A 20,472-nucleotide genomic window follows, 5' to 3' on the forward strand; every position below is an offset into this window, starting at 1 on the left:
AATTCTCACAATAATTCAAATTTTTTCATCATTAGTATATTTGTTATGGTGATCTGTGATCAGCGATCTTTGATGTTATGACCGTAACTGTTTAGGAGCACCATGAACTGCCTCTATGCAAGACAGCAAATTTATCTGTAAATGTCATTTGTTCCCACTCATCTACCAACCAGTTGTTTGCCCATATTCCTCCCTTTCCTTGGCTTTCTCTATTTGCTGAGACACAACAATATTGAAGTTAAGCCAAATACTAACTAATTCATCAGTCTCTAAGTATTCAAGTAGAAGGAAATGTTGCACATTTCACACTTTAAATCAAAAGCTAGGAATGATTTAGCTTAGCAAAGAAGGCAAGTCAAAATCCAAGATGGGCCAAAAGCTAGGCCTCTTGTGCTGAACAGTCAAATTGTGAATGCAAATGAAAAGTTTTTTCTTTTCTTTTATTACAACTGCTACTCCAGTGAGCACATGAATGATAAGAAGACAAAATGGTCTTATAGCTGATACACAGAAAGTTTTCATAGTGTGGTTAGAAGATCAAACCAGCCCCAACATTCCCTGCCCCAACAATGGCTAATCCAGAACAAGAATCTCTTCAATTCTTTGAAGACTGAGAGAGGTGAGGAAGGTGCAGAAGAAGACTTGGAAGCTAGCAGGGTCGTTACATGAGGTTTAAGGAAAGAAGCTGTTTCCATAGCATAAACATGCAAGGTAAAGCAGCAAGTGCTGATGTAGAAGCTACAATAAGTTATCCAGAAGATCTAACTATAACAATTAATAAAGGCAGCTACACTAAACAACATATTTTCAGTGAAAATGATGAAACAGCCTTCTATTGAATGAAGATGTCACCTAGGACTTTCACAGCTAGAGAGAAGTTAATGTGTGGCTTCAAAGTTTCAAAAGATAGGGGGCTACTTTATTGTTATTGTTTTATTTACTTTATTTAAATAAAAAAATTGTTTTATTGTTAGGGGCTACTTAGCTTGTGATTTTATTCATTTTTTAAAGATTTGTTAATGTACTTGAGAGCGAGAACACAAGCACATGAGCACAGGCACATACATGCACACAGGGTGAGGGGAGAGAGAGACAGAGAGGAGAGAGAGAAGCAGACTCCCCACTCAGTGTGGAGACTGAGGCAAGGCTCAATGCCACAACAAGAAGATCATGACCTGATCCAAACTGAAGAGTTAGATGCTTACTGAGTGAAGCACCCAGGCACCCCCAGCTGGTGATTTTAAGTTGAAACCAATGCTCATTTATCATTCCAAAAATCTTAGGACCCTTAAGAGTTTTGCTAAAATCTCCTCTGCCTGTGCTTATAAATGGAACAACAAAACATGGCTGAGAGCACATCAATTCACAACATGATTGACTGAATATTTTAAGTGCACTGTTGAGACCTATTGCTTAGAAAGATTCTTTTCAAAATATTACTGCTCACTCATTGATAATGCACCTTTTCACCTAAGAGCTCTGATGGAGATGTACAATGAGATGGATGATTTCATGCCTGCTAACACAACATCCATTCAGCAGCCCATGGATCCAAGAGTCCTTTTCACTTTTAAGTCTTATTATTTAAGAAATACAATTTGTAAGGTTACAGTTGCTATAGATAGTTATGCTTCTGATAGATCTGCAAAAAGTGAATTGAAAGCCTCCTGGAAAGAATTCATCATTCTAGATGTCATTAAGAACATTTGTTATTCATGGGAAGAGGTCAAAATACTAAAATTAATAGGAGTTTGGAAGAAGTTGATTGCAACTCTCATGAATGACTTTGAGGAGTTGAAGACTTCAGTGGAGAAGTAACTGTAAATGTAGTAGAGGTCACAAGAGAATTAAAAGTGGAGCCTGAAGATATGACTGAATTATTGCATTCTCATGATAAAACATTCAGTGAATGAGGGGTTGCTTTTCATGGATGAGGAAAGAGGCTGGTTTTTTGAGATGGAATCTACTCCCGGTGAAGATGCTGTGAAGATTGTTGAAAAGACATCAAAGGATATTACATAAACTTATTTGATACAGCAGCAGCAGGGTGTGAGAGGACTGACCCCAATTTTGAAAGAAGTTCTGCTATCAAACAGCATCATATGTTACGGAAAAATGGTTCATGAAAGGGAGAGTAAAGGATATGGCAAACTTCACTATAGTCTTATTTTAAGAAATTTTACAAAACTTTCAGCAACTACCACCCTGATCAACATCAGTTGCCATCAACATCAAAGCAAGTCCCTCAGCAAAAAGAACTATGACTCACTGAAAGTTCGGATAATGGTTAGTATTTTATAGCCAAAAATAAATAAATAAATAAATAAATAATTAGGGTATGTACATTTTTTAGACATAATGCTATTGTACACTTAACAGTACACTGTAATTTAGTATAAACATAACTTATATAAACATAAGTTTATATAAACATAACCGAAATATTATGTAAAAAACAAAATATTCGATTTACTCACCATAATGTGACATAAATTTTATTTTGGTAGTCTGGAACCCAACCCACAGTATCTCCAAGTTATTCCTATATATCCCTTTCTACTAAATCTTCGCAAATACAAATAAATTCTACACATCATCTTAAATTAAGGCATCTCCAATGCCTTACTAATCAATTGAAGGTAGTTTTACATTTTACCTACTAGAAGGTTTTATTTATAGGAAACAATGTATTTTAAAAAGGGAATATCAGGGTGCCTGGGTGGCTTAGTGCGTTACGCCTCTGCCTTTGCCTCAGGTCATGATCCCAGGGTCCTGGGATCGACTCCTGCATTGGGCTCTCTGCTTGGCGGGAAGCCTGCTTCCTCCTCTCTCTCTCTCTCTCTCACTCTCTATTTCTGCCTACTTGTGATCTCTCTCTGTCAAATAAATACCATCTTTAAAAAAAAAAGGAAATATCACAGGATAACTTTCACATATTTCAGAAATATCACTCAAGATTTTTTTTCAGGGGCACCAGGGTGGTTCAGTGGGTTAAGTCTCTGCCTTCAGCCCACGTCATGCTCCCAGAGTCCTGGGATCAAGCCCCGCATCAGGCTCTCTGCTTAACAGGGAGCTTGCTTCCTGCTCTTCTCTGCCTGCCTCTCTGACTACTTGTTATCTCTTTCAAATAAATAAATAAAATCTTTAAAAAAAAAATTTTTTTTTCAGGGTACCTCCACCTTAGAACAGGTCATTTTATTGAAGTGTTTTATATATATATATACATATATATATAAATATATACATATATACATATATACATATATATATAAAATATTAAATATATATATATATAAATAAAATATTAAATATATATATACATATATATAAATATATACATATATATATATGTACATATATACATATACATATACATATATATAAATATATATATAATATATAAATATATATACATATATATAAATATATACATATATACATATACATATATATATAAATATATATATAAAACACTTCAATAAAATGACCTGTTCTAAGGTGGAGGTACATATATATATATATATATACATATATGGTATATGCTAAGCCTATATGTATATATATATATATATACCATAGTATATATATATGCATATATATATATATATGCATATATATATATATACCATGGTATATATATATACATATATATATATGTATATATATATACCATGGTATATATATATATATGCATATATATATATATATATGCATATATATATACTATGGTATATATATATATACATATAGGCTTAGCATACATATATATAGTATATATATATACTATATGTATATATATATACCATAGGCTTAGCATACATTTAATCTTCTTTGAAACTATCAGCATTAGACATTATCAACCAATCTTACAGATGGGAAAACAAGAATTAATCATAAACAAAATTTTCTCAGCTATTAAGTGGTCACACTAGAATTGGAACCCTAGCCTGTCTGAATATTTTCCACTGAATTACATTATTTCTATTACATAATTACATTATTTCTATTGACTTAAAACTAAACAAAGAAAGTGAAGCCCAAATCCATTTGTTTTTATGTTTGTTAGCATCTATGTTAATAGAACATTTAATAGTATCTAATGGTTTCTCATAGTCATGAATGATGTTAAAGTGAAATTACAGATTATCCATGTAATATATTCATAATCTTTCTTACTTACTAGGTAGGTAATTGAGAGTTAATGATACAATAATATCTTCCCAGCCAAAACTAATTCATGAAGACCAAACTAGAGAAAAATGTAGAGAGTATTTTTAGAAAATTAAGTCAGTACTATTAATTTTGTTTAATTTCAAGCATTACTACCTTCAGTAGCCTACTTTAGTAGTTGTACTTATGTGTGAACTAAGACAAAGCTTTACTGTGCACAATTATTGTAATATTTATATAGATTTTAGATTTTATGAGCACGTCTATTTTGTGTGTGTGTCTGTATGTTTAAATGCTACTCTTGAAATATTTGCAGGGACTTTATTTAAAGCCTTACAACTAACTCAGTGTGTATTCCTAGGACCAGCAGAATTTAATCACCTATGAACTTGTTATAAATGCAAGATCTAGGCCCACCACAACGCTGACTCTGAATTTGAATTTTAATAAGTTCTCTTGCTGATTCATAGGCATTCTGAAGTTTGGGAAGTGCTGTTTTAAAGTATTTTACACTTTCTTTGCAGTGTGTTTTTCCTTTTAATGTGTACAATTATAGACTCCTGAGAATAATTCTTAAAAAAAAAAAAAAAAAAGGAGGACCTTTAGGTCTATCTTACTTTTGCAAAAAGTAAATGAATGTATTTTTATTAAGATACCACTGACATAACATATTAGTTTCAGGTATACAACATTACAACATAATGATTCAATATTGTGTATATTGTGACATGATGACTACGATAAGTCTGGAAGCATTCATCACCATACATAGGTTTTGATTTTTTTTGCTTGTGATGAGAATGTCTAAAATCCATTCTCTTAACAACTTTAAAATATGCAATACATACAGTACTGCTAACTATGGCCACCATGCTGGATGTTATATCCACATGACTTACTTATTTTGTAAATGGAAGTCTGCACCTTTTGACCACATTTCACCCATTTCTCTCATTCCCTATCCCCACTTCTGGCAAGTACCAATCTGTTCCCTGTATCTATGAGCTCAGTTTCGTTTTGTTTTAGGTTCCACATACAAGTGAGATCATACAGTGCTTGTCTTTCTGTGGTGACCAACTTGACTTGTTTTGCTCTATCTTTTGAAAGCCAGTGATAATCTGAGGAATGTCATGTAACTGTTTTTGCCAAGGATCCCGTAGTAAAATACTTTAAGTGATTCATAACAAGATTGCCATTAACAAAGTCAGCTGGAATGTTATGAGTTTAAATCTTTTGAATTTCTGAGATCATTGAAGAGTGTGTATTTTGCATCTAATAGCTTTCTCTGTAACCCAAAGATGTAAAATTCTTTCAGATGTAAAATTCTTTGAGGACAGCCCATAGTGCAGTCAAAACATTGTCTTTTTCCATGCAGGAAATTCTCACTTTGCACAGAAGGGAAGGACTGTGAAAACAACCATTCAAGCTAAAACCACGCAACAGTCTTAATCAATGAGGGAGGGGCACTTGGGTGGCTCAGTCAATTAAGCATCTGCCATAGTGCCCCCATGGGTCAACTCTCTGCTCAGCGGGGAGCCTGCATCCCCCCCCTTTTCTCTTCCACTCCCCCTGCTTGTGCTTTCTCTCTCTCTTTCTCTCTCTCTCTCTCTGTGTGTCAAATACATAAATAAATAAATACCGTCTTTTAAAAAAAATAATCCAAGAGGCAAAACTATAAGAGTTCTGTCTGAAGATCTTTAAAACCTTTTTAAAACATTAAACACTATTAGGGTTGATTATAAGTGTATAAAGAAATAGAAAAATACTAAAACTAATATTCGTCTAGTTCGCTATCTTTGTAGACAGTGTGAACATCAAGAATTAAAGTGGGCTTTTTGTAAAAAAAAAGTTATCAAGATTATTTTGAACATATTTGCCTTCTTTTCATCATGTAAATCATATTTCAGAGTGAACATTGTTCCTGTACATTGGTGAATTGTCTTCTTAAGCTTAAAGAAGCATCCAGACTTCTATCCTTTGTGCTTTCCATGTCATGAAACATCCCTGAGAGTTCCTTTAATGCGAAGTTTATTACCAGCGTCACTTTCTCTAAGACATCTTCATCCTTTTCATTACAACCACTTTCCTCATTTACGTCAACAAGCTTGCTGTTAAGTTCCTACAGGAGCATGTGTACGGTCCTTTGCAAGTGGCAGGCAGCATCCCCACAGTCAGCTGCCTCTTCTGTAACTCCAGTTATGTTTGTGCAGGTCCTGCAATGTTGTCTACACGGTGTGGTGAAAATTTCTGCTGTAATGCATGCGTAGTACTTGCCAGGACTTCCTGCCATGATGCTTGCATATTTTTATTTGTACACTTTATGTCATATTTTTTCCACAACTCAGCTAAAGAAATTATATGATCTCCAGCTGTAGCATTGATAGCCTATTCCAAAGTCTGTGTAAGCTAACAGGTCTTCAGAGTTGAAATAACTCCTTGGTCCATTGGCAGCGTTAATGAAGTTATTTAAGTTTTCACATTTTCATTTAAATCACCAAGAGAATTAGGGAGATCAAGAGCATTTTCCAACAGTATAAATATTAAATTAGTGCACCTATAGTATCTCTCTACTGATTGACAAGAAGGCAAAACAACCACATGATGTACTATTTGTGGTGTGAACCCAATGACAGATGTTTAGGGACGAATCACTGACAGCCTTAGAAAGAGGGAATGTGATGAATCACATGATGCCCATCCGTTATTTACATAGTGATTTGTGGGCCCAAGAATTAAAAGTGAAGTTTATGTTTTATGCAGTTACTCACAGTTAATATACTGAAGTTTGAGCTTGGTGATGGGGGAATGATGTTATCTAATGAAATCATGATGACTGAAATGCATTCACATCAGAACTATGCAAAATAAGGGCTGCTTAACTGGGACTCAAGACTAACCTCAAAATATGTTTTTATTTTTAAAAATGTTTTTATAAAAGAAAGGAAAAATGAGAAAACTTTATTACATTTTGAACTAAGTCTTTGACTTCTACCTCTGAACATGCATTTGAAATTTTTATTTTTAAACGTCTCCAGTAGTTTTATGACCTTTTGCTGAGTACATAATCTTAAACCATCGATAAATGGTTTATTCAATTTAAGTGCATTATATATGTGAAGCACGGGGCTAGACTTTTTTTCTAAGAAATAAACTATTACTGGGTTTCGCACATACATTGATTTCTGCCCACACCAACACACCACACAAACACACACACACACACACACACACACAGCAATACATACCTGGCACCCAGCAATATACTCACCCCTGCATATGGGGCCTCAGAGGATTTAGAAATGAATTTATCAGGGTTCACTGATACAAAGAGAAAATATTTCCTGAGCATGTATTTTATGACGGGTCTTGTACTAAATTCTTTTTTTTTTTTTTTTTTCTTTTTTTTTTTTAATTTTTTTTTTTTTTTAAGATTTTATTTATTTATTTGAGAGAGAGAGAGTGTGAGAGAGAGCATGAGCGAGGAGAAGGTCAGAGAGCGAAGCAGACTCCCCATGGAGCTGGGAGCCTGATGTGGGACTCGATCCCGGGACTCCAGGATCACGCCCTGAGCCGAAGGCAGTCGTCCAACCAACTGCGCCACCCAGGCGTCCCGGGTCTTGTACTAAATTCTTAAACAGTATTTCATAAAGTACTGAGAGCAACTACATGAAGCAGGAATTATTAGTATCCTCTTTGCAAATGTGAAGAAACTAAGACTCAGAGAAAAAGCTACATGCCTTGTCTATATAAAAGGACAGTTGTTCACTAAAGCAGCATTTGCTTATGAGATACTATTCAAAGCTGAACTCCGTGTTTCACTGCTACTGGTTCTAACCAGCTGAAGATGGTAAGAACCAGGAACCACGAGTTACCTTAGTCAGGGTCAAATTGACCCGTGGTTCATGGGACTTGATTTACTTAACTGTACACAGACTTGTGAACTCATTCACCCAATCCGTAATGCAAATGTTTAATCTTTAATGGGCCTATTCCACTGTGATTACCCTCCTTTTGGCACTGACTTTTCCCCATCAGAGCACTACTCAGTGAATTTCTTCCCCAGTATGTTCCTTTGCCTGGCAGGTAAATAAAATCAGCTTCAGTTTTTGAGCTGTGGTCATTGTTTTATGGTCTGATACCCAAGATAACACACTTAGTAAGTGACTGAGCTGGGGCACAAATCCGTTCTGACTGACTTAAAACCCATATGCTTAATTTCTTTGTTTACTCATTAATTAAATGATGGGAATAAATTGCATTCCAGCCAGCTAGTTCCAAGATGTAAAAATAGGAAGCTGATTCTACAGCTCTAACTAACTCTTACTAACTCTAATTCATTCTTCCCTTTACAACAGCGAGATCCTCACACTTCCTGTTATAGTAATAATGATAATATGAATGGTAATAACAATGTGATAATATTAACAACAGTATCAATGACAACTTAACTACAGATAGTGCTCCCTCAGTGACGGGCCGTCTTTCTTTCCCAGCTATCTCAAACCAGATATTGAAATGTCTTGTTTCCTGATGATAACATGAATGTGCATTTATACCATTTCTGTTTGTAGATGTGAGTTAAAATTGGCCATATGTGGAGTAGTAGGGATTGTGACCAGCTAAAGAACTGTGTTGATGTGAAGGCAGCAGCCATTACTCTGTTTCTGTTGCTTATCATGGAAGAATACCAGACTGGTAATACCAGATTTCCCTCTTTCAAGAGGCACCAAACATCTGGGTCATTATGTAGAGTTTACCACTTTTTAAAATATTATAATAGGGATGCCTCGGTGGTTTAGTCGGTTAAGCATCTGACCCTTGGTTTGGGCTCAGGTCATGATCTCGGGGTCATAATATTGTGCCCCGCATCGGGCTCTGCACTCAGTGGAGAGTCTGCTTGAGATTCTCTCCATCTGCTCCTCTATGTAAATCAAACTAAACATATCTGCTGGCTGAAATGAGCCCTATCCATAGTCTCTGCTTCAGATGCACTGGCTAAGAGGAAAGAAAATATAGTGGAGGCACACGGTGTGCATTTTGGGTCCAAGCTTTCCTACATTGTTTGCCCTTGGGCAAGTTATTTAGCCTCTGTAGGCTTCAATTTCCTTATCTGTAAAAATGGGTTTAAAAATAGTGACTATCTTGAGTTCCTGGGTGGCTCAGTTGGTTAAGCAACTGACTTCGGCTCAGGTCATGATCCTGGAGTCCGGGAATGGAGTCCCACATCGAGCTTCCTGCTCAGCAGGGAGTCTACTTCTCCTGCTGACCTCTCTCATGTTCTCTCTCTCAAATAAATAAATAAATAAATAAATTTTTAAAAATAGTGACTATGTCATAGAGTTGTTATAAGATAAAGATTAGTTATTTTTATCTTTAAAATGCTTAGTAAAATACCTAAAATTTAATCAATGATTTGTTGTTAATATTTTGCCCCCTTTATCCTCCCTTTTGTGGACCTGCTCTCTACAGATTTCTGCTATTCCAGTTATATGCATCCATTCCAAGGATATGCATTATGAACATTAGGCTATAACTGACGCTTCCGTTGTATTAACAGAAACAAACAAAACCTTGTATCATTTTCAGTGGCTCAGTTAAATGGCAGGGGAATTTAGAAAGGGAAAAAATAAGCCAAATTTATTCTACTAAATTGAACCACTCATTAAATGGTATTGAGCCACTTGGCTAAACTGATAAAATAATTTATATGATACTATTGTCACTAAATGAATAAGGTTTTTTTGTTCAGTGAACTTGGATATGTGTCTTTTAAAAGCTCTTTCACCATTTCTCCTTTTAATATATCTAACTAATGTATTTAACTTTTCAGTTTATCTTTGTTGGAAGAATTTGACTGTAGCTGTAATGAACTGGAGTCTTTACCTTCTACTATTGGCTACCTTCATAGTCTTCGAACGTTAGCAGTCGATGAGAATTTCCTTCCAGAATTACCCCGAGAAGTGAGGAATAAACTTGTTTCTGTTAATTAACTTTTAACGAATATGTTTTGGGATTAAGACTTAATAAGTGCAATGGCAATGTAGATTCATGAGTTGAGCTGCCAATGTGTATAGGAATTATCTACATATGTATGTGTTAATTATTTTTTTAAATGATAAGTGCTAAGTTCTTATATTTGACCCAGAAAACCCATTTGACTTAAACATTACTAGCAAAGAAAAGTAATAAAATATTGTAAATTAATCAATGCTAAGGAATACAATTTTAAATAATTTAATTTAAATGTTTCACTTTTAAGAACAGTAATAAGACATTCTGATATAATTACATTTCCATTTCTGAAGTAAAAGACTTTTACTGTAAATAACTTTTTTAAACTATCATGTGGCATGATAATATTATTTTTTATTTTAGAATTCACCGAAAGATTCTGTTAGTTTTTATTTCTAAGTGGGATTTTTATTTTATTTATTAATGTCAAGAACAAAATGCAAAGTATATTTTCAATGAATATTTTCTACTAACCACTTCCATAAAGAAGGAACAGTAGTCAATATGTCATTATTTTAGAGCAAAAAGTTATAAATAAACATGATAAGTACCATTGTAACACAAAATAAAACTAACTTGGCCATGGAAATGTCAACAATATTTTATCTTTTGTGAATGAGTGATCTATTAGAAACATAGATATCTTAGTATTCACTTGGTTGTACTGTAAAAACAATGTTATTAATGAAAACAATGAAGCTAATGAGAATTCTAACAATAAAATTATAAAGAAAATTCTTCCTTTCTAATATGCAAAAGAAAATGAGATACATATTGTCTTAACATCTAAAGGAATATATATAATATATACATATATTTAAAAAAGAGTGATTATTATAAATAAAGCAGTAGACATATTAAGAGAGTCTTTTTTTTATTTCTTTTCAGTGTAACAGTATTCATTGTTTTAAGAGAGTCTTAAAATAAGGAAATCTATAAATTATTTTAATATTAAAAATTAATACAAAAATAGTTTACTGTGTATTTCCTTATTTACTTTCTTTTGTTACCCACAGATTGGAAGCTGTAAGAATGTAACAGTTATGTCTCTACGTTCCAATAAACTGGAATTTCTTCCTGAAGAGATTGGACAGATGCAGAAGCTAAGAGTCTTAAATTTGAGCGACAACAGGTATTTCTGCAACATTTCAAAATGACATTAGTTATTTACTGAAAGCAAATCATTGTTCATTATTAATGATTTTAGAAACATTTTCTGTGCCTTATGAAGTATATAGGATGCGAATCAATGTTTTATTGAGAAAATGGCAGAAACCAAATTATTTACAAACTGATATTTCTAAATTTTACTTTTTGAGTAAATTCAGATCATTTATTATGTTGTATGTTTAAATTATATAAAATCTATACACCAAATTTATATACCAAAACCCTCCTATATGCAGAAAGCATATTATGAAGACCTGAAAAAAGTTATAATAAAAAGCTATAAATCATATTAATTAAAATCATGTATGTAGGTATGAATCATGTACATGCATGTGTGTGTGTGTGTGTGTGTCTTTTCATGTACCCATTTATGTCTCCAGTAAATTAATGGGGCAATGAGTGTATTGTCAACACCACCAGAATGCCAGTAAGAATATTGCCAATTAAGTAATACTCAAAAGTCATAAAATTTGTACATCATTTTAAGGATAACCAAATGGTTATTTAGTCATGTTCAGAGTAGGGCAAAGAAAACCCCAAAAAGATAGGTGCCCTTCTTGTGACAAAGGTGTTATAGTGGTGGAGAGGCAAAAAGAAAGAGCAAAACTGAATTCATCTTTGTTTCCACAATTGTTCTCAAATAGGGAAGGAAAAAAAGTTAATATTGACTGAAGATAATTGCTAAGTAGACAACGTGATTCTACAGAATAGAATGTACGAACTCTGTTTTCAGTAAGTTTCAGTCAGACAAATGATAGAACGAGAAACTGAGAGCCTGCAACAAAACAGTCAAAGATAACTTTTTTTATGGAATCATTAAGAATATTCAACTCTGTAAGTTTCAAGATAAGTGTATGAGTTCTCATTTGTTTGTTTAAGACAAATACTAATAATAATGTGATTTTCCAAGACTATTCACTTAGTAATTCAATAATATTCCCATGTGAGGGAATAAAACATTTTATTGAAAGGTTTGGGTTTTCATTTTTAAAATCAAGATGACAAGGAAGCTTCATAGCTTGGTAAAACAAGAGTAAGTCATATCAAACCAACAGTTATCTCCTGTTTTGACTGGATTATCAGACAGGAAAATGAGGGAAATGCATTGAATGTTGCTGACTCTTAGCAAAACATTTTTTAAATGTGTTAACTGATATTCCTATGAATAAAATTAGGAAATATGGTCATGGAGAAATCATAAGAAGAAATGGATTCTCAGTAGATTCCATTACAATACCCAATAGGTTAACCTGGAGGGAGGTTTTCATGATGAGTTAGAGAAGTCTTTTAAATTTTTAGTCCACTCAACTTTTATTGTTAATAATCTGCATGATGATATAGAAAATATGCTTATCAAATATTTAAAATGACCCCAAATTAGAAGTACTACAAGTGAAGTTATTTTTGTTTCCTTTTATTCAAGTATAATTAACATATAGTGCTACATTAGTATCAGGTATACAATATATTGATTCAATAATTCCATACATTACTTGGTGCTCATCACTATAAGTGTACTCTTAATCTCCTTTATGTATTTCACCCATCCCCTCACCTGCCTCTCCTCTGGCAGCCACAAGGTTGGTCTCTGTATATAAAGGTCTTTTTATTTAATGTTTCTTTTTTCCTTTGCTTGCTTTGTTTCTAAAATTCCACACATGTGTGGAATGATATGGTATTTATCTTTATTTGTCTAACTTATTTCACTTAACATTATACCCTCTAGGTCCATCCTTGTGGGACCTGGCAAACATCAAGAGCTCATTCTTTTTTGTAGCCAAGTAATATTCCAGTATATGTACACATTTTCTTTATTATAATCATATTTATCCATTAATCTATGGATAGACCCTTGGGTTGTTTCCATATCTTGGTTATTGTAAATAAAGCTACAGGGCTCGGTTTGGCAGCACATATAGTGAATAAAACTGCAATAAATGTAGAGGTACATATACCTTTTTTAATTAGAGTTTTAATTTTCTTTGAGTAGATACCCAGTAGTAGAATTACTGGATCATATGGCATATTTATTTTTAATTTTTTTTTAAGATTTTATTTATTTATTTGACAGACAGAGATCACAAGTAGGTAGAGAGACAGGCAGAGAGAGGAGGAAGCAGGCTCCCCGCTGAGCAGAGAGCCTGATGTGGGGCTTGATCCCAGGACCCTGGGATCATGACATGAGCTGAAGGCAGAGGCTTTAACCCATTAAGCCACCCAGGCGCCCCTATTTTTAATTTTTCAAGGAAACCTCATACCATTTTCCACAGCAGCTGCACCAGTTTGCATTCCCACCAACAGTGCAGCAGGGTTGCTTTCTTCACATCCTCACCAACACTGGTTATTTCATGCCTTTTTGATTCTAGCCATTCTGACAATGGCTCATTGTAATATCTCATTGTAGTTTTGATGCGCAGCCCTGATGATGAATGATATTGAGCATATTTTCATATGTCTGTTGGCATTTTGTATGCCTTCTTTGTAAAAAAAAAATGACTACTCAGGTTCTCTGCCCATTTTTTAATTGGCCTATTTTGTTTTTTGGTGTTGAGTTGTATAAATTCTTTATATATTTTGGATATGAACCCCTTTATCAGGTATATCATTTGCAAATATTTTCTTCCATTCTGCAGGTTGCTTTTTTGTTTTGTTGATGGTTTCCTTCACTGTGCAAAAGTTTTTTTTATTTTGGTGTAGTCCCAATAGTTTAATTTTGTTTTTGTTTCCCTTGCCTGAGGAAACTATTTAGAACAATGTTTTTACGGTTGATGTCAAGGAAATTACTGTCTGTTTTCTTCTAGGAGGTTTATGATTTCAGGCCTCACATTTAAGTCTTTGATCCATTTTGAGTTCATTTTGGGGTATGGTGTAAGAAAGTAGAAGGGCTACTAATGAAGTTATTTATTCAAGAAATAAAAGATATTTCTGTAACTATCATGGGACAGACATGTTGCTAGATGCTAGGATAAAAGATATGAGTAAGACATTGAGAATCTCACAATATCAGGAACTTAAAATATTTTGTCAGGCCAGTTATATTAGCTAAAGTTTTCTCCTAGTACAGTGACTGGAACACAGTGTAGAGCCAAATTAATATTTTAAGTTAATGAATTAATCCATGAATCTCCGCCTCAAGTTAAAAATCAATATTTAGCCGAAGCTGAGGCTAAAATTGAACACTACGATTAGAGAAAGAACTTCCTGGATAAAAGATTAAATATTAAATGCTATCCAAATGTCTTGACTATCACAATTTCATACTTAGAATAGAATAGATTTTAAAAGTTTGTATAGTTTAAGAACAATTATGCCTTAGCACTGTCAACTATAAGATTGTTCCTATGGTCGATTTATTGCACATCTGTGATATTAAACAGAGGCTAATTTTCAGTGCAGGTTACTGGAAGTGCAAGGAGAAATGAGGGTAACTCATCCTTCTCTAATAGTTTCTTTCTTTTCCTTATGCTCTATGTTTATAACTGAATTGATGATGATTTATCTTACATGTTATTGCATATGATTCTGTAGAGGTCCCCCTCATGTAATTTTGATGTGGTGGAAATTATATTCTGCCTATAATTCATCTCCATACAATGTGAAAAATTCTTTCTGTAGGACCTGACTTCATAATTCCTGGCTTAAATGAAATTAAATAACTAACAACTACAAATGGTTTTTATGTAATTTGTTTTCATAAACAAATAAAAGCTATAAACACTAATATAACAAATTATTCTATAAAAAGAGAATTATGATATGTTAGTATAGTTACTCTTTATATTCTTATAAATATTTATGAGATCAGAGAGGTTATTATGTTCTTCCCAAAGTTTTCTGGCTAATACACACTGTTGACATTCGTATTGGCTGTCAATATCTTTTCATATTTATTAAATTATTTGAAAATGTTTAGCAGCTTTTACATATCAAATTACTTCCACAATCCTATTAATTACTATAACATTTTTCATTTCTGTTATCAAAATACATGTACTAATCAGTTGGCTGAAAGAGTTCCAACATATTAAAGACTTAAGAAAATTTTTATTCCAAGTTCTCTCTAAAGGGAGTATCTATATTCAAAAACGAACATGCAGAAATTAACAATAAGTCCATCAGCATGCTTTGGTTGTATTAGACTTTGCTGAGTAGCTATTATGGTAACCTATGTAATCACAATTCATTCATCAGGCACACTTTCAGGGATATCAGATAGTATGTGTAAGTAGGCATTTGGTGATTTGGTCCTCCAAAGGCTGAAGCCAAAACTAGATCATTTCAATTGAATACCAAAGCTTATGCCAAACTTCAGGTACCTCAAAATGCATTTTTTAAGATTTCCTCTTGGAATATTTACTACACAATATACAAAGGGTGAGAGAACAAAAGGACACAATTCCGGGAGTGAAAATAACATTGGGAGCTGTAGATACCTTTAGTGGTGTGACAGGCATGACCCCTTCCCATCATGGAGGCAACAATTTTGTGGGGCTATCAGCCAGTAAAAAAGATAATCACAAAAATAAATTTATAATTACAAGCTACGGTATGTTCCATTAAAGAAAATATAAGGTACTTTGAGACTACATTGGGGAAAGTAATTTAAATAGTCAGGAAAAGCCTCTTTGAGAGAATTATATTTAAGCTGAGAGCTAAAGGATATGTGTGATTTAGTTTAGTGAACTTGGGGAGAAAGAGTATTCCAGACAGACAGTAGTTTGGCTAATCTTCCTAGTGGACTGATAGAATGCCCATCAGTGGCACTGGGAAGACTAAGTCAGGAAAAGTCGCAGAAGTTTCTGAAGAGGCCTGAGGGGTCAGATCTTACAAGGTTTGACAAGGCATGTCCACAATTTTGGATTTTATCCTAGATATGATAGGAAGCATTTAAAGGGTTATAAGCAGGAAATTTTCACTTTGTAAAGATTGCTCAGAAGAATGAAATGAATGTTACATTATTTTAAAAATAATTCTTCATAAAAATGAACTATATCCACCTTCACCCATGCTATTAGAATTTTCTTGTTTTTGCAGATTGAAGAATTTACCATTCTCATTTACCAAACTGAAAGAGCTTGCAGCTTTGTGGCTTTCTGATAATCAGGTAAAAAATTTTATTACCTGATTTATTTTATTTATTAAGATAAGCTATAATTGAAACTTTGACTTACTAACTTATTCCCAATAGATACCCTTGACAATTATTACAAAATACAGATTATCTTCTAGAAGAGAGATTTTTGTAATGATAACAATTGAAATATGTATTTCATTGCTGTAGAAAATTCTATAATCCCCACTGTCTTTAAATACTTTGATTTGGCATCTATTTCATTCTGAGAGATCTAATACACAAAATGATCACTTTCATATTGTTATTTTTGATAGTACATATGTGTCCTGAGGGGACATTCTTTAATTATATCTCTGAAGGTAAAGAATAAGAAATCATTAACGCAGTCCCCACAGAGGGAATTATTATCCTACATGTTCCTTTTTTTTCATACTTTTAATTATAATCAACTTAATTCTAAAACTTTATACAAGAAGTTTTCAGATAGTTTTTGCAAATATTATGAGTACTTTCTGTAAAATTGGTTTTATATTATTTTTATACTCAGGAAAGTAGATTATAATTGAATCCATAATTCAGTGTTAATGAATAATTTTCATAAGAAAAATAACAAGTAACAGTTGAAGACATCTGATTTGCCACCAGAAAAAGAACTGGCAATAGAAAATTTTGACATAGTTTATTGGTCTCTTTTAACTTTTTTCTTATGATCCTAAATTTTGAAACAGCTATCCCCAAATATGAATGGCCAAATAAAAACAAATCATCTTGAATTTAGTTTCTTATCATTATTTCCTGAGGATAAAAGCAGCGTTATTGGTAAATGAATTGTTCAGACTTCTAGGTGTTGGGCTTTTTTTGTGAAAAAAAAAAAAAAATCTCTACAAAATGTAAGCGCTATAATGTTTGTGTTCCTATAGTCATTATAGCACTTGCTTCCATCTGCTAAGTAAAAACATTAGGTTGTCATTCAAATTCAAATCTTATCAATGAAGTATAGATTTTTCAAGGCATTAATGTATCATTATAAATAAGTCATTTCTGGATTCAATGTGAGCTATGCTAATAGAGCAGTCAATGCTAGAGTCCTGCATTGTGAAAAAACATCCACTAATTTCATGATTTATTATTCTTGTGGGAGAATGAACTGAACAGTGACTGCATCATTTAACTTTTATTTAGAACAGTGATTTAATGACTCCATTTCATGAGGCAAATTGGTATCCCTAATCCCCTTTGTGCTTCACTCCTATTGATAAATGTCATGAAATAAGTGGATTTTTTGAACATTAGATATCCTCATTTCCAGTATATTTATATATGTAGTATATTAATATGTATAGTGTATAATATCAGAGTTCTAAAACAACCTTCAGATAGTATTTCTAAAATCAAATTAATAATAAAGAATGGAATCTTACTCTCCATAAGAAATATATTGTTGATATAGCAGATACAAAACTACAGGTCTTTATTTTTACACAGACTCTGTCTTTGGTTACAAAAGTCTCTCTTTAAAAAATGCTTATGTTTTAACCTAATTAAACTCATAGATATTCTTGCAATAGCATCAATTTGATAGCAATTTCCTTTTATCTTTTTAAGGCAACAGCTTGTGAAAATGAACAAGCGTATAGAACCACACCAAAAGCTTACTTACTTGAACCAATGTAATACATCTGGGTCTCTTTAAGATTAAAAGTGACATTACCAGTGAAGATGAATAGGTTTTGTAAAAGTGTATACTAGAGAAAAAGAAACTCTCAATATGAAGACCTTAGAATTTGAGATTATTCCTCAGCAATAGTCTTATCTTATGAAATCTTTTCTTATTTGATTACTTTTTTCCTTGCCTTTCGTTTAGTTGTTCATTCAGCTCACTGAGGCCAGACTATTGACCATTATCTTCTATAAAAGTAGTATTCTTCATATGTGCTATCTTATTAATCTAATTTATGTGTTCTTTGCTTCTAGTCCAAAGCCCTTATCCCTTTACAAACTGAAGCCCATCCAGAAACAAAGCAAAGAGTATTGACTAACTACATGTTTCCCCAGCAACCTCGTGGTGATGAAGGTAAATTGTCAGTAAAAATTTCTTCTATGCTTACACAATTATGGATTAAAGGAATTAATTTTATTCTGATCTCTGGCCAGGAATCCTGGCCCATGGGCAAGGTTATAAAAATGGCACATATAAATCATCCAGGGGTTAACCCTAAGCATGAATCTTATCTTCCATAAACTTTCACTATTTGCAGATGACACGAAACCTATATAGAAAACTTGAAAGACTCCACCAAAAACTACTAGAAATGATAAGAATTCACTTGCGCAATACAAAATCAACATCAACTATATTATTTTAAATAAGATTCCAAAAAATGTAACTCTCCCTTTTCATATCTTACATGAAAATGTTGATTTTGGGGAACAACTTTCCTTGGTGGGTTGCAAGACTAGTCATTAACTAGAGTATCCAGCTAACTGAAATAAGCTAAGAAGAGTCAGACCATAAGGAAGGTTCAACAAACCGTTTTATTTTCTGTGTTCACCTATTTCACGAACACAATTGAAACATTTTGTCCAGTGATCGCAGGCCCCAAATCATTTCACGTTAACAGTCAACCATAAAGAGATGACTTGAAAATAATGATCATTCTTTCTCTTTCAAGTTGGGTTTCTCTAAGTGATGTCAGTAGCTCTGATAGGAATACTTATTGCAAATCTAAACCTTTTTTTAAATCAATCTTCTGTACTTTCTGATGACAAATTTCACAAAAATTTTAAAGGAAGTTTTTCCTTTACCATTTAGAACTCCAAATAGGCTCCTTAGCCCAAGCCAGAACAGGCAGCTACACGTGTTTTCTAGTCTTACACTAATGGTAATTCTTAGAAGAGTAGATCCACTTTAATATACCCATGGATTAAATCCACTTAATCCACTTGAATGAGAGCAACTTTTTTTTTTCATTTTATTTTATTTTATTTTATTTCTTTTTTTTTGGGGGGGGGGGTGGATCCTGTTTTCTTTTTTTTTATTATTTTCAAAAAAACAGTATTCATTATTTTTTCACCACACCCAGTGCTCCATGCAAGCCGTGCCCTCTATAATACCCACCACCTGGTACCCCAACCTCCCACCCCCCACCCCCCGCCACTTTTATTTTATTTCTTTTCAGTGTCCAGAATCCATTGTTTATGGATCTATTTTCAGGGATAATTATGTTAAACATCTTTAGTCTTTGACTTGTAAATATAAGTGAACCATTTTGGGATACTTTAGAATATTTTATTCAAATTTTGACTTACAAAAGTAGGAAAAGGGTAGATTGTTTTCATATTTTTTTCAGTCTTCAGTAAAACTGAGCTTTTAAATTTTTACAAGAGAAATCACCATGTCTACTTACGCTATAAGAAAAACCTTAAGTAAGGATTGTTTTTATTCATGTAACTTTACTTATATTTTCATATTAGTATCCTAAGATTATGAAAGTATTTTTTTTAATGTAGGGAAAAGTGGAAAGAGTCTCAGATTTCCTGGTAATTTCTGAGATACAGTCTCGTAGATTAAATTCCTCATTTATTGCAGGGAGTAAGGTAGATCTAGTCAGGCAAGGCATGACGTTAAGGAATTAGCCTGATTTATATTCTGTTCTGTTTTCCTTTGAGGAAAGAAGAGTGGTAATAGAAAAATTTCTTGAACTTTAAGTAAGTTACCCTTTGGCTTTTCAGACAGAAGTATAATAAATGAATTTTCAGAATCCCTTGCAACAAAAAAAGGAAATACATGATAAAGTTCATCTTTTGGGAAAGAATTTAGACTAAACTAAGTATTTGTATTGCATTTTCTTGTGATCTTCACAATTAATGTTGGTAAGGAAGATATTACTATCAGCCTATATTTTGATATAAAATAAAGATTTATAAGCCACTTATTTTCCTTGTTGAGACATATTTAGACTAGTTTTGAGACTGTAATTTTAAAGTTACCCTAAAAACAAGCTCCCCTTCATTATCCCTACAACCGCATACACACACCAAAAAGA

At 33.1% G+C, this 20,472-nt stretch overlaps 1 protein-coding gene across 4 annotated transcripts in view; it reads left to right on the forward strand.

Moving 5' to 3' along the window:
* Window positions 1-20,472, forward strand: part of LRRC7 (leucine rich repeat containing 7) — a 562,518-nt gene that overhangs the window by 435,976 nt on the left and 106,070 nt on the right. For all 4 annotated transcript variants that reach the window (XM_044238453.1, XM_044238449.1, XM_044238451.1 and 1 more), the window contains exons 12-15: window positions 10,001-10,130; window positions 11,199-11,314; window positions 16,387-16,456; window positions 18,401-18,500. In XM_044238453.1, the coding sequence (XP_044094388.1) occupies window positions 10,001-10,130; window positions 11,199-11,314; window positions 16,387-16,456; window positions 18,401-18,500 (416 nt within the window). The remainder of the gene's footprint in view (window positions 1-10,000; window positions 10,131-11,198; window positions 11,315-16,386; window positions 16,457-18,400; window positions 18,501-20,472) is intronic.

The sequence above is a fragment of the Neovison vison genome, chromosome 2 (genome assembly GCF_020171115.1).
Source record: "Neovison vison isolate M4711 chromosome 2, ASM_NN_V1, whole genome shotgun sequence".
In the NCBI taxonomy this organism is placed as follows: Eukaryota; Metazoa; Chordata; class Mammalia; order Carnivora; family Mustelidae; genus Neogale; species Neogale vison.